General features: G+C 57.4%; 1 protein-coding gene across 1 annotated transcript; it reads left to right on the top strand.

Moving 5' to 3' along the window:
• Positions 1-8,906: 8,906 nt before the first annotated feature.
• Positions 8,907-13,164, top strand: ISLR2 (immunoglobulin superfamily containing leucine rich repeat 2). The gene is made up of 3 exons (XM_060095165.1): positions 8,907-8,916; positions 9,365-9,478; positions 10,913-13,164. Exons 1-3 carry the CDS (start codon positions 8,907-8,909, stop codon positions 13,162-13,164), a joined length of 2,376 nt encoding a protein of 791 aa, XP_059951148.1.
• Positions 13,165-13,434: the final 270 nt, after the last annotated feature.

Genomic DNA, 13,434 nt, shown 5'->3' with positions numbered 1-13,434 from the left:
CCTCTCCTCCCTCCCCTCCCTCCCTTCTGGTTCCAGTCCATTTAGGATTTGGGCAACTCTGTCCCTAAATCCTTCTCCTGGTGCCTCTGTCCCCATCTCTCCAAACCTCCTCCACTGTCTCCTCTACCCCGACGGGGTCACCCTGCGGGCCGCAGGCAGGAGGGATTTACGGTCCCCTCCCTCCTCAGCCCCAACCTGGGTACCAGACACAGCCATCTGCAGGCAGGTCACTTTCTGGCAGCACCAACAAAGATGTGGGTTGAACAGAGGAGGTCCTGGGAGAAGCAAATAAACACATCAAGTTTCCAGCTGGGTCTGGAGATAAGGGCTGGGGGTGGGGGGGATGGGGAGACAGGCTGAGGTATCTCAGGCGCTGCACCGGTTCACCCTTCCCAGCCTGTCCATGCTGGTTTTGCAGGCGGCAGGAAAGCCTATTGGGAGAACTTCAAAGAGGACATTGCAGAGAACTGCGGGGGGTGGGGGGAGGCTGTCCCTCCTGGGGATGAATTTGAGTAGGGTTAGGCCAGATGAGGGAGAATGTGACAGATCTGAGCTACTGTCCCAGCTGAGGCAGTGGGGTGGGGAGGGATGATCAGCCCCAAGGCACAGAAGAGGAAACTGGAACCAAGAAGGGAGAGAAGCTTTTCCAAAAGTCTCACAGGAAGTCAGTGGAAAAGTCCCCACCCCCTGATCTCCTGCTCTGGATCCCCTTACACTGAACTCTGACTGGTTGTTACCAAGATGTGGCCATTAGAACTGGATTTGCCTGGGTGCAGATTGAAGGCACGTCTGCATCGGGCCAAGACCCACCCGAGGGAGGGCTCCCCTTCCTCCAAACCTCTGCCCCAGCTGGCTGCCTGGCTGGGGGTCAGCATGCTGCGACTGGGGCTGCTCCAATCCAGGGCACAACCTCGTCCCTCCCAGACATGTGCATGGCTCTGCTTCTGGTGCCCACGAGCCCTGGAGGAGGACTACAGTGAGCTAATACAAGAGACCTGAAGTAGGGGCACCCGTCCCACTCCAGAAACAGCTGCCCTCTGCCACTGGAGAGGCCACATCTCCAGAGAGTCTCAAGGGCTTCCTAACCGGCAAGGTCAGCGATGGCCACTGAGCTCAGCTTGCCCTTGACCAGACTGCCCTGGGAGGGCATCTCAGAGAAGCTGAGTGCTGGGGGCATTACCCGGCCCTACCTGCTCTGTGACCTCCCTCTTGGCCTGTCTTCTCTCCAATAAAGCGGAGGGGTAGGGAGAGAAGACCTCCAGGCCCTGAGCTCTGATGTTCTGCAACTCTGGACAACTCCCTGTCTGTCCTTTGTCTAAGTAAGACAAGTGCAGGTTTCAAAGAGTCCTTCCGGCTCTGGCGCCAGGTGACCTGATGGAGGAGATGGAGCCTGTCCAAGGGACGCTAGTCTTTCAGAAGCCCCAAGGTTCACACACACAGGATGTCTGAACATGTTGGGAGATGCGGGAGCCTGTAAGCTCTCTTAGGGCAGAGACATCATCTGCCTGGTTCATAGCAGCACCCAGGCCAATCAGGGCACCTGGTAACATGGGTTGGGGGGGGGGGTTGGGGGGTACTGAATTACTATTTGTGGAATGAATGGCGTAGCAGACCTGTTTCTGCATGCCCATCCCTCTGCTTCTGTGTGCTTTACTTCTGACAGCTCATACCTGTGACTTTCTTCCGAGGCCTGTCCTTCAGCTACTGGACTGATTGCCTACAGGCACAGAGAGAGGGAAACGCCTAGAAGTTTCCATCCCCAAGGGCAGCCCCTAGAGAATGTCCGGCTGCTGTGCGTCTGTGGAAGCCAAGCTTCCCTACCTGAATCAGGGCAAACTGAGGTGTGATTATGCCTAGAGCTTCCTGGGGTCAGGCTGAGACTGCCTGAAATCATACCCTGGCTTGGCTTCCTCCCCTTCCATGGCTTCCCTTTTCCCTTGCTGGTTTCTGCTAAGGCATTTCCTTAACGGATCACTGGTGTGTGAATCCTTGTCTCAGCTCTGCTTCTGGGAAACCACATCCAAAAACAAGTGAAAAGCCTGGTGACAGCAAGAGACTGAAGATACCCAGGAGGAAATTCAATTTGGTCCATGCCGCCATGTGCCCCCATGGGCTTTGATGGGGACAGTGGATGCAGAGACCTTGGGTGACCTTCCAAGAGCTTTGAGTCTGAGGGATGGAGGAGGAGATTCCCTGGGCCCTGCCCTTGTGGGCTCTGCTGGGGACCACACTGGGTTGCGGGGAGGGAGTCTCTGACTACATATTTATTATGACCTCTCTCCGTGTTCTCTGATGGCACCAGGCAATGGACAGTTGAGGGTCCCAGAACAGAGAGGAGTGGCCTCAACTGCTGGAAGAGTTGTGTCTCCCTTCTGCATCACGCGTCCCCATACCCCACCCCAGCAGCCAGGGAGCTCCTGGCAGCTTTGGCCTTTCTTCCTGGGCCTACACACCAGGCTCCTGAAACATTCATTGGTCAGGTTTAATCTATAATCACATCACCCGCTCTGCCCACCGCCCCCCCCCACTCCTACTATGTGAAGGAAGTGTTTTGTAGCAGGACTCCCCCTACCTACAGAGTTGTGTGTAGCAGTTTGGGGAAGGGGGTGGTTAGCTCCTGGGCCCAGGTGTGCTGACCGTCTCAAGAGATGAGGCAGGCTGCAGTGTGGTGGGGAAAACAAAGAAACTGCCCAGGGGCATGAGGAGGAGGGTAAGCGGTGGTCCCCAGACTTTCTGAAGACCTCCTCCTGCAGGAAGCCCTGGCAGACGCTCCCTAGAGGCCCCAATTCAACCTGCAAACCTGCTTCTCAAGCCACAGCACCCCAGGACAGCAGCCCTGGAAGGGCTCCAGAGCACAGCTAGCCCATTCTTCTACCTTCGCAATGGCAGAGACTTAGAATGAGAGAGTCCAAGGGGTTGCTTAAGATCACGCGGCAAATTTGTGAAGCTGGCACCTTTGTGCTGTCTCTGCATTCTTCATAAGACCAGTAGAATTCTTCCTCCTGTTTTCCACCTCGACAGTAAAGTGCCTCTCTCCTCTGCCATGGGACCCGGTGACATGTTCAGGATGTGAAGTCATGTAGGAACATCTTTGAATTCAGAAACGTCTCCTGTTCATAAATACCCAACTAACGACTGAAACTTCCACTGCTCCCAAAATAGCTTTGGATCCCAGCACAGGCATTTCCAAGAACAGATTTTTATCCTTTCAAGAATTCTATGAAAGCAGAGAATAGTTTGTATGCCTACCCAAAAGAGCTCCCTGATCCTGGTCACACATTGAGCCCTGACCCTCGTCATGGACTGTGGACATAGACTGGTCTAATTTCCAGGTAAGGGGGTATCTACTACAGTTCATTATAATTATGTCACTCTCAATTCATTTTGATACAATGTTAGATTACTCTGATCCTGCAATTCCCCAACCTCTATTTCAAGGGGATTTCTTGCTTGTAGTGAACCTTGGGATTGACTCCTCAACATCTATTTCAGGGCTACATGATTACTCTAAGCCAATCAATTCCATCCCCTTTGCCAGTGATTGGCTCAAAGATGGGGAGTCCTAAGCCAATATGTATCAAGAAGACCTCAGGAGAGGTGATGGCTTCTGGAAAGGGAATCGAGTCTCTCTCTTCCGCTAGTCTGCTACTGATAAGCAAGTTACTCCAGCTGCTGCTGAAGCCCTCCAATGACACCGAGGGACATGAGTCTCAAGTTGAAGCCCTGTTAAGGGAGAGGAGAGAGACAGAAAGAACCCGAGCCTGCCGATGTCATTGAGCTACTGAATCAACCAGCCCTGAAGCCGCCAGCCTGGCTTCCTGCTTGTGAGATGATACGCTTAATAGTTTAAAACACTGAGATGGGAATTTTGTTATCTGCAGATGGAAGCATCATAAATAATTCCCTGACCTCCCTTCCCCTGCTTCCCACTGCCATGGAGGGGCTGGCTGCCCAGGACTCCCACTCTGGGGGAACCAGTCCTGCCTGGGCTGGGTAGAATAGCTAAGCACGTTGCCCAGGCAGGAGTGTTGCCTCTTCCAGGCAGGAGTTCCCCCATCTTTGGTGAGACAAGCACAGACCCAGATAATTACATGAGATGCCACTGGAAGAGCTGTCGTTAATTTTGATGGCAATAAAGAGCCTTGCCAGAAAGTTAAGCTAATTTCATGAAAGCACTGGGAGGAAGATCATGAACTGGATCCCAGCTTATTAATAATGTCAAGCTTCATTTGAACCATTCAGGAAATTCCTCCCAGTTGCCTCCAGCAAACTGCCACAGGTTGCTACTCTCCTCTGAAATCAACAGTCTTCCCATATGCAAATGTGGATTTTTCTGTTTTTCCCTAGAAAATAATTAAAGTTACGGAGCCCAATAAATACTTAAACAGATTGTGGTTTTAATTAAAAACCTTTCTCCAAGCCTGCAGCTGCAGGTCTCTCTTCCCAAACAGGCACACTGGTGACAGCTGCAAATGTCAGAATCTGGGTTTAAGTATCTGAGACTAGAGATCTTTACAACTAATAATAGTAATTCTGATTTTTACCTATGCCATGGTGTGTGGGAGGTGTAGGGGGGAGTGAAGAGAGATATTTGGAGGAAGGGCCAAGGTCTTTCCCCCTACTGGGGAAGCAGGACACAAGCATGTTCAGCAGAACATCTCATCATACCTGTACCCAATGCTGCAAGGTAATAATGATGGCTAATTCTAGCTATTGTTGAAAAAAATAAAAGCTCATTTCTGCGCACTACCTAAGTACCAGGTACTAGGTGCTTTGCATGCATTGACTCATTTAATCCTCAAGCAACCCAATAAAATGGGTATTCTTATTTATACCCCTTCCCCACCCCCAGGCACAGAGAGGTTAAGTAACTTGGCCAAGGTCACACAGTGAGTACCTGGTGGAGCCTCATGCTAGAACCTTCCCTCTTAACCACTATGTAGCATGTGTATGAGGGAAAGGAGAGATGGAAGTTGGCAGGGGTTGGGGGTGGTTTATAAACGGGGACTCCAGAAGTTGAAAGGTGGGAAGCTGAGTGTTTGGGAGATTCTGGCTGGAGGGCAGGTGGGAAGGGTCTGCTGAGTAGGCTGTTATGCTGGGGATCTGTGATGCCCTTCTGGGTCCTGGCTTTCTTACTCTCAGGGGCTCTCCCTCATTCATTAAATCACCCACCTGGCACGTTAAATACAAGGGCATGTACAGCTCTGAGTGCAGGTGCACTGAATTGTCTGCACAGTGTTACATGTCCTAAACCTTTAATCAAATATCTATTACTTCCAACTTTGCAGTTTTCTATTCCCCTCTTAGAGCCTGAAAAAGATTTTCTTTTTCAGATCTCGGGCATTTTATAAGTCCCTTGCAAAATTAGAAGACTTAAGGACTGCCTTCTAGGCCTGGGTACTGGACTCAGAGAGAAAGCACTCATGCCTCACGGGGAAGGTTGGGGAGGAGTACAGGACGGTTTCGTCCCAGGAGAACTAAACTTACTGGCTTGCTCAACGAGCATCCAGAGGGTGCCTATTGTGCCCTGGGCGTTGAAAACACAATGGGGTGTGAAGCCGGGGCTGTGCCTGTGTTGGGCAGGGGTGAGGAGGCTGCAGATTCCTGGGACACACGCTGGGTGGCATGGGAAGGAAAGCTTCGGTGCCTTGGTTTAGCGTCTCCCACTTCGGAACTTTGCGCCACAGGATGCAGAGCCGGGAGCAGTGCACGCCTGGGTCCGGGGCTCAAGCCGCCGATCCTCGGGGCCCAGGGTACCCCAGCCATTGCCCCGCGCCTCTGAGCCCGGCAGGCGGTTTCCAGCAGGGGGAGCGCGCGAACCAGGCCTGGGCCCGAGACTTTGAATAGACAGAACCCGGGTAGCTGGTGCCGGGATCCGGGGGTTTTAACCCGCCCTACTCTCGGGACCCTGCGGATCGGCAAGGTCGAAGTTAGAGGTCCACAAAAAGCTGCCCAGAGCTCCAGCTCTCCGCCCTGGGTGTATCTAGGGTCGGCACCCCAGCCTGGTCAAAAAGCCTTAGCCCGGGTTCTGTAGATTCCAAATCTGGGTCCTCCACGCTGGTGTCTTGGAACCTTGTATCCCTCCTCTCCCCTACTTCCACACACCTAATTAGGTGTCTGTTTCTTTAACCATCAAAGGCTTGGGCGGCGGTGGGGGTGCTATCTTCGTTCCCGGTTCCCCAGCCCTTCAGTAAGTGTACTATTATCAACATTACAGACATTAGAGGCCCCTGCGCGCCCGGCGGCGCCGGTCGAGATGCTCTCAGTCTTCTCCTAGCTGAGCTCGGAGGCTGATCCTGGATTCGTACCTCCCATCCCAGGCCTCGGCGAATTCTGCCCGGGGCGACTCGGGGTCTAGCCCTGCTAGGGCGGGCACTGAACTCTTCAGGGTCCAAGGCGGGGGTAAGGGTTGTCTTTCCCCTAGGGCAGGCTTGGGGAACAAAAGCGCTTGCTGGAGAGTGGGCGGGAGCTGCGGGGGTCCGCGGGAGTCGGCGCCTTCGCCTGGGTGACCACTGCGCCCTTAGTCGCCCTCCAGGCGCCTGATGCCCTGTCTCCCTGCAGAATTCCCCTGGCTTCTGCATCCCCGGCAAAAGAGCAAGGAAAGGGGGTCTTTCTTGGCTCGCGGGCCCCAAAGGTTCCCAGGACTCGGGCGGGTGGGGTCCCTGCGGTCCGGGAAGCTCTCCGCGGAGAGTGAGCAAGCTTATTTTTCTTTCCATTCCCCAGCCTCTGTCTTCCAGTCCTTCAACCCTTCCAAGTTATCCCCTGCTTGCCTCCCTGTACGCCTCCTAGCTGAAAGCAAAGAGAACCCCCCAACACACAAAATAAAGAGAGGTGAAAAATGGGTGGAAGGTCCACAAGTCGCGCACCTCCGTGCCTGAGCCTCGGTCACTGCCTTTACGCCAGGCTCCCCTCCCCCCGCCAGGGAAAGTCTCCAGGACCCCCATACAGGACCCTATTCTCTAACCTCGCTGCTGGGCCCCCGGCTCCCCAGATGCCTCTTCCTCGGCCAAGGCTCCTCGAATTGCCCTTCAGGATTACCAAGACGCGCGGACAACACACCCAGGACGCCCCCCTTGCTCCGCAGACAAAGAGTCTGTGCCAGGCCAGCCGGCCACGCCATTCCCCCCGCCCAGTCAGGCCCAAACCGCCCGGACTCACTCCCGGACTAGGGACCTGCTCTCGCTGCCCCCACCGCACAGTCAAGATCCTCTTACTCCTCCTCCCTCCTCGAAGACACCTTCTCCCTCAGAGCGCCCCCGCGCCCCTCCCCCGGGGTGTCTGTGGGAACTACAGGCACAGGCAGATGGAATGAAGTTCTGGGTTCTGAATTCTGGGTTGAGCGAGATGCGCTGGTCCCAGATGGCTGGGCTGCCTGTAGCGACCGCAGGAATAGGAGAGAGGGAAGGATGCGAAGTGTGTGTGCGCCAGTCTGTTCATATTTAATTTATAAAGGCTCCTCGGAACCCCGATCGGGTGGTCTCTTTAGAGGCAGAGCTCCTCACCCGTCTCTCTCCCCCACCTCCCCAGCTCATTAAAATGCTCAACACTGAAATCGGAAGATTGATCTCAGAGGCCCCAAACCGACCCACCTCCAGAGACCGCCACGGCCCGAGTGAGGGCTGGGGGGAACACGTGTGCCCGGAGTGTTCAGTGTCTATGGAAAAACCGGGGAAGGCAGGGGCTCTGCGTGTTTCCCGAAGCCTGCACCCCTTTTCCGATTCTGGTCAGCAACTCTGTCTCCAGGGCTCCCACGGGCACTGAGGGGGAACAGAAATCGCGTTTTATACAAATGCCTCGACATCCCTGGGCTTCCACTTCTTTGTCGCCAAAAGAAATAGCGGGGTTTCGCCAGAGACAGGAAGCGAGAGTCCGGAACAGCAAATATTCGAGTTTGCTGAGGCCCGTTGTTGTGTTAGGGTGTGAAACATTAGGGCGGTATCGGGCCGCAGAGGCTTTGGGGGCTAGTGTGTGGGGTTGATGGTGTGTTTGCTCGTTAGACCGTGAAGATGATGGCGGGGGCGGAGGATGGAGAGAGACGCTCAAGCCTGAAGTCTCCAACCCACAGTGCTCAAAAGGAGCACACGTTTTGGAACCATCCCTTTCCATACCGCCGTCTGCTGCAGCCCCGGAGCCCCATTCGCCCCTAGCTGGCAAGTCCTGAGGGCGAGGCTCTTGGCTGTGCTCGGGCCGGCTTCCTGGGAGCGGAGGCTGGTACCAACGCACCTGCCCCACCCAGCGGTGCGCACGGGCCCACGAGCTGGGCGGTGGGCTTCCAGCGCTGGTTTAGCCACAAAAGGCGAGACGTACAGAGTCGACCTGAGGAGGCTGGGCAGGGGAGCGCCCGGTAGGGCGGTGCGTTCTAGTCTTCGGGTTGGACTGGCAAGAGGTGAGGTGGGAGCTGGGGAAACCAGGGCTCGTAGCTGCCCAGAGCCAGGCAAAAATAGCAGGGAGGGTGAGGCGCTCTGCTAACACTATCAATTATGCATCGTGTTGAACGTGGCTTCGGGGAGGAGGCGGCTAGCAGCAGGGGTGCGGGAAGGAAGAGTCCGCGCGACCCCTGCGGAGCGCAGCTCAGCCGGTCCCGCGTGAGGACTCTCTGTGCCACAGCCTGCCTTTGCAAAAAGAGTTTTAAGGCAAAGACACGCTTCCCCCCTTCAGGCGTGAGCTCTTCCTTCCCCCAAATTCCTCAAAGATGGTTTGTCTCACGTGTTGCGGGGCGTAAAAGAGGCTCGCATTCAATTAAGCAGCAAAGCTAACGGGCTCTGGCGGGACCCGCGCGTGAGGGTGAGTGCTCATGAATGTGTGTGCATGCAGGAGGGGGGAATGCTGAGCGTCCCGGGTGAAGGTGTGCCTTTGAAAATGTGTGTGAACCTAGCGAGATCTCAACACATTGATGCGATTATTACATGATGATGGGTAATTCTAACATATGAAGAGCGACTGTGTGGAGGGTGCGAGGGTCTGTGACTGTGCCAACGCGTTTGAATGGGGAGGGAGTCGTGTGATTAGGGATAGTGACAATGTCTGCAGATGTGTAAATGGGGGGGGGACGAGGGTTATGGGAGTGTGGTGAACTGGAAAGAGCCAAGCCGGGGTGCTGGGCGTGGGGGCGCCCCTTTGTCACCAACGTCTCTTGGCCAGGGGAAGAGTCTCTATGGCTTTAACAAATGTAGATGATGCGGGAGGTGGGAGAGGCTGTGCGCGTCCCTGCTGAGCCCGGGAGCGCGCAAGGGCTCTTCAATCTGCAGCCAGTGAGAGGTGGGGGGAACAGAGGCGAAAGGAAAAACTGAAGTGGGACCTCAGGGCCAGGGGAGTCCACAACTTACCTGTCCCTTTCTCTGCCTCTCCCCCATCTTCCCCACAGTCGCAGCAACAGATGTGGGAAGCGCCCTTGGGCTGTCGTCCTGGCTCCACTACCTCAAGTCTGGAGAAGGGGTTGCAGCCCGAGGGCAGCGCGCGGAGAGTCGGCGAGCAGCGGGTAAGCAGCGGAGACCACCCTGTAACGCTGACCCAGATGGGGGTAAATCCCGTCCAGGGTGCCAGACCCTGCCGGCTCTCTCTAGGCGAGACCGGGAAGAAGAGGGGAGGGGCCTTCCCTCCGGAGCGAGAGGGAGTGGGGAACGCGGGTTCCCAAGACCAGAGGGTGGGAGGGGCTCTGCCGAACCTGCCAGGAGTCCTAAGTGGGAGAGGAGAATCTGTTTGTAAGTGCGTTTGTATGACTGCGGGTACTAATCTTTTATTGGGGGGGGGGGTTGTCCTCAGGCATTGTGGGCTGCAGAAAAGAGGCAGAATCTTGAGCCTTCTGCTTGATTAGCTAGTGGCAGCCCCCTTGACCCATCGGCTAGGGACTCCCTCGCCCCCATGGGAGCCGTCTGGGAAGATGCAGAGGGGGGAGCGAGAATCTTTAGTGACCTGCCTCCATTGCTCTTGGTCCCAGCTCAGAGGAGAACCTCCTTCCTCAGAAGGAAGGTTGATCGAGGGGCCTGATGGTTTTCCCCTCCTAGGAGTTGCAGCCCAGGGCAGGCAGCTTCAGTTGCAGCCAAAGAGGGACCTGACGAGTCTGTTTCCCCGGTCCCAAACCTCTTGCCACCTGCAGCAAGTTCTCAGCATTTGCTGATCCGGTGGGATTTCAGTCTGAGAGGGCTGTGTACAGGCGCAAGTGCTCGCCTGTGTCCCTGTGTGTGGGTTGGTCTGTGTGAGGACTTGTGCCCTGGTGTCTGTCAATTCTCACAATGAACAGGAAAGCACTTTGCCCCGCGGTGGAGAACGCTGTACAAGTGCTGTGTTCAGTTGAGAGAACAATGAGGTCTCCAAGATAATACTGTGTCTGTGTCTGGGTGTCTTTGTGTTTGTATGTCTAGGAAATGTGCTGTGAACCCCTAAGCCCCTGCAGAAGTTGTCGGTTTGATGGCAGGTGCCTGGGCGTGTGTTTGTATTGTTGTGCGCTTGTATGGGCGTGTGTGGGCGAGTGCCGTGCCGTGGGACAAAGAGTTCAAGGGAGGACAGGCGGTCACGGACAAAAATACCCTTTCTATGTATCCCTTTCACTGAGTTAAACGAAGGCTTAGAAACATAGTCAGGGCTCGATGCAAAGCCCAGGGCAGACCTGCTAGCGGCCCACTCTGAGGAGGGCTCAGCCCCAGGCTGATGGGATAGGTAGAGAAAAAAGAGCAAGGTACGAGGCAGCTAGAAAAGGAAGTCAGGGCCCTGAGAGGGAGCAAGCACTGAATCCCAAGACTTGTACTGAGCTCCAACTCGTGCCTAAGAGAGGCTCCTAGGCACAGAGGAGAAAGTTACCGCAGCCCTGGGACCTGCCCTAGACTGGGTTTACGGAGGAGGCAGATGGATAGGGAAGGGAAGCTGGGGCTCAGTGAGTCACTTTCTCCCCTCTTCCCCCGGCTTCCACCTGCAGGATCCGCGATGGTGCCCTTGAGGGCCCTGTGGCTGGCTTGGGCGCTGCTAGGAGTGGCCGGAGCGTGCCCAGAGCCGTGCGCCTGTGTGGACAAGTACGCGCACCAATTCGCCGACTGCGCCTACAAGGAGCTGCGCGAGGTGCCGGAAGGACTACCGGCCAACGTGACCACGCTTAGTCTGTCGGCGAACAAGATCACCGTGCTGCGGCGTGGGGCCTTCGCCGACGTCACGCAGGTCACGTCGCTGTGGCTGGCGCACAATGAGGTGCGCACCGTGGAGCTGGGCTCGCTGGCGGTGCTGAGCCAGCTCAAGAACCTAGACCTGAGCCACAACCTCATATCCAGCTTCCCATGGAGCGACCTGCGTAACCTGAGCGCTCTACAGCTACTCAAAATGAACCACAACCGCTTGGGCTCGTTGCCCCGGGACGCACTCGGTGCACTGCCCGACCTGCGCTCCCTACGCATCAACAACAACCGGCTTCGTACACTGGCTCCTGGCACCTTCGATGCGCTAAGCGCTCTGTCACATCTGCAACTCTATCACAACCCCTTCCACTGCGGTTGCAGCCTTGTGTGGCTACAGGCCTGGGCTGCGAGCACCCGGGTCTCGTTACCGGAGCCCGACTCCATCGCGTGCGCCTCTCCTCCTGCGCTGCAGGGGGTGCCGGTGCACCGCCTGCCCGCCCTGTCCTGTGCACCTCCCAGTGTGCATCTGAGTGTTGAGCCGCCGCCTGAGGCGCCGGGCAGCCCCCTGCGCTCCGGCCTAACGCTCATGCTACACTGCGTCGCCGAAGGACACCCCACTCCCCGCCTGCAATGGCAACTTCAGATCCCGGGGGGCACCGTAGTGTTAGTGCCGCCGATCCTGAGCGGGGAGGACGACGGGGACGGAGCGGAAGACGGGGAGGAGGAAGGAGATGGGGACGGGCCAACGCAGACAGAGCCTCCAACCCCGACTCCAGCACCCGCTTGGCCCGCGCCCCCAGCTACCCCGCGCTTCCTGGCCCTTACAAACGGCTCCCTGTTGGTGCCCCTCCTGAGTGCCAAGGAGGCAGGCATCTACACATGCCGTGCCCACAACGAGCTGGGTGCCAACTCCACGTCGGTTCGCGTGGCAGTGGTAGCTGCAGGGCCCCCAAAGCACGCTCCTGGCGCAGGGGGAGACCCTGATGGGCAGGCTCCAACCTCTGAGCGTAAGTCCACAGCCAAAACCCGGGGCAACAGTGTCCTACCTTCCAAGCCCGAGGGCAAAATCAAAAGCCAAGGCCTGGGCCGGGTTAGCGTCCTCGGGGAGACACAGGAGGGGCCGGAGGGGGACGAGGAGGCAGGTGAGGGTGAAGAGGCGGAAGACCAGGTCTCTGCTGACTCGGTGGAGGAGCAACGCTGTGGCCACGGGGACCCCTCGCGGTACGTGTCCAACCACGCGTTCAACCAGAGCGCCGAGCTCAAGCCGCATGTCTTTGAGCTGGGTGTCATCGCGTTGGACGTGGCGGAGCGCGAGGCGCGAGTGCAGCTGACGCCACTGGCGGCGAGGTGGGGCCCTGGGCCCGGCGGGGCTGCGGGAGCAGGGCGGCCCGGACGGCGGCCATTGCGCCTGCTCTATCTGTGCCCGGCGGGGGGCGGCGCAGCAGTGCAGTGGTCGCGTGTAGAGGAGGGCGTCAACGCCTACTGGTTCCGTGGCCTGCGGCCCGGCACCAACTACTCCGTGTGCCTGGCGCTGGCAGGCGAGGCCTGCCACGTGCAAGTGGTGTTCGCCACCAAGAAAGAGTTGCCCTCACTGCTGGTTATCGTGGCGGTGAGCGTGTTCCTCCTGGTGCTGGCCACCGTGCCCCTGCTGGGCGCCGCCTGCTGCCATCTGCTGGCCAAACACCCGGGCAAGCCCTACCGTCTTATCCTGAGGCCGCAGGCCCCTGATCCCATGGAGAAGCGCATCGCCGCTGATTTCGACCCGCGTGCCTCCTACCTCGAGTCCGAGAAAAGCTACCCGGCAGGCGGCGAGGCGGGCGGCGAGGAGCCAGAGGAGACCCCCGGGGAGGGCCTTGACGAAGAAGCAGAGCAGGGGGACCCAGGTGGGGACCTGCAGAGGGAAGAGAGCCTGGCGGCCTGCTCGCTGGTGGAATCCCAGTCCAAGGCCAACCAAGAGGAGTTCGAGGCGGGCTCCGAGTACAGTGATCGGCTGCCCCTGGGCGCCGAAGCGGTCGACATCGCCCAGGAGATTAACGGCAACTACAGGCAGACAGCGGGCTGAACCCCCAGCCCGTCTGGCAGCCCATTCCCATCCCCCACCCTGGGTGCCTGGGAGCAGAAGCCTTGGGCTGGCAGGACTTATGCCCCCCCAACTTTCACTTACTCCACCCCCTAACCTTGACTACTGGGGACTTCTAGTGGGGAGTGGGACGATTTTACCAGTCCCACCCACGACGGTCATTGTCCTCGTGGCCTGAATTCCCCTCCATGGCGAGCACAGTTCCCCGCTCCTCCCTCCCTGTATAAGACACCACCCGCTGACCGTGAGGCG

This window comes from Mesoplodon densirostris, chromosome 4 (assembly GCF_025265405.1).
Source record: "Mesoplodon densirostris isolate mMesDen1 chromosome 4, mMesDen1 primary haplotype, whole genome shotgun sequence".
In the NCBI taxonomy this organism is placed as follows: Eukaryota; Metazoa; Chordata; class Mammalia; order Artiodactyla; family Ziphiidae; genus Mesoplodon; species Mesoplodon densirostris.
The sequence above is the reverse complement of the archived record's forward strand: the minus strand, read 5'-3'. Positions and strand labels throughout refer to the sequence as shown.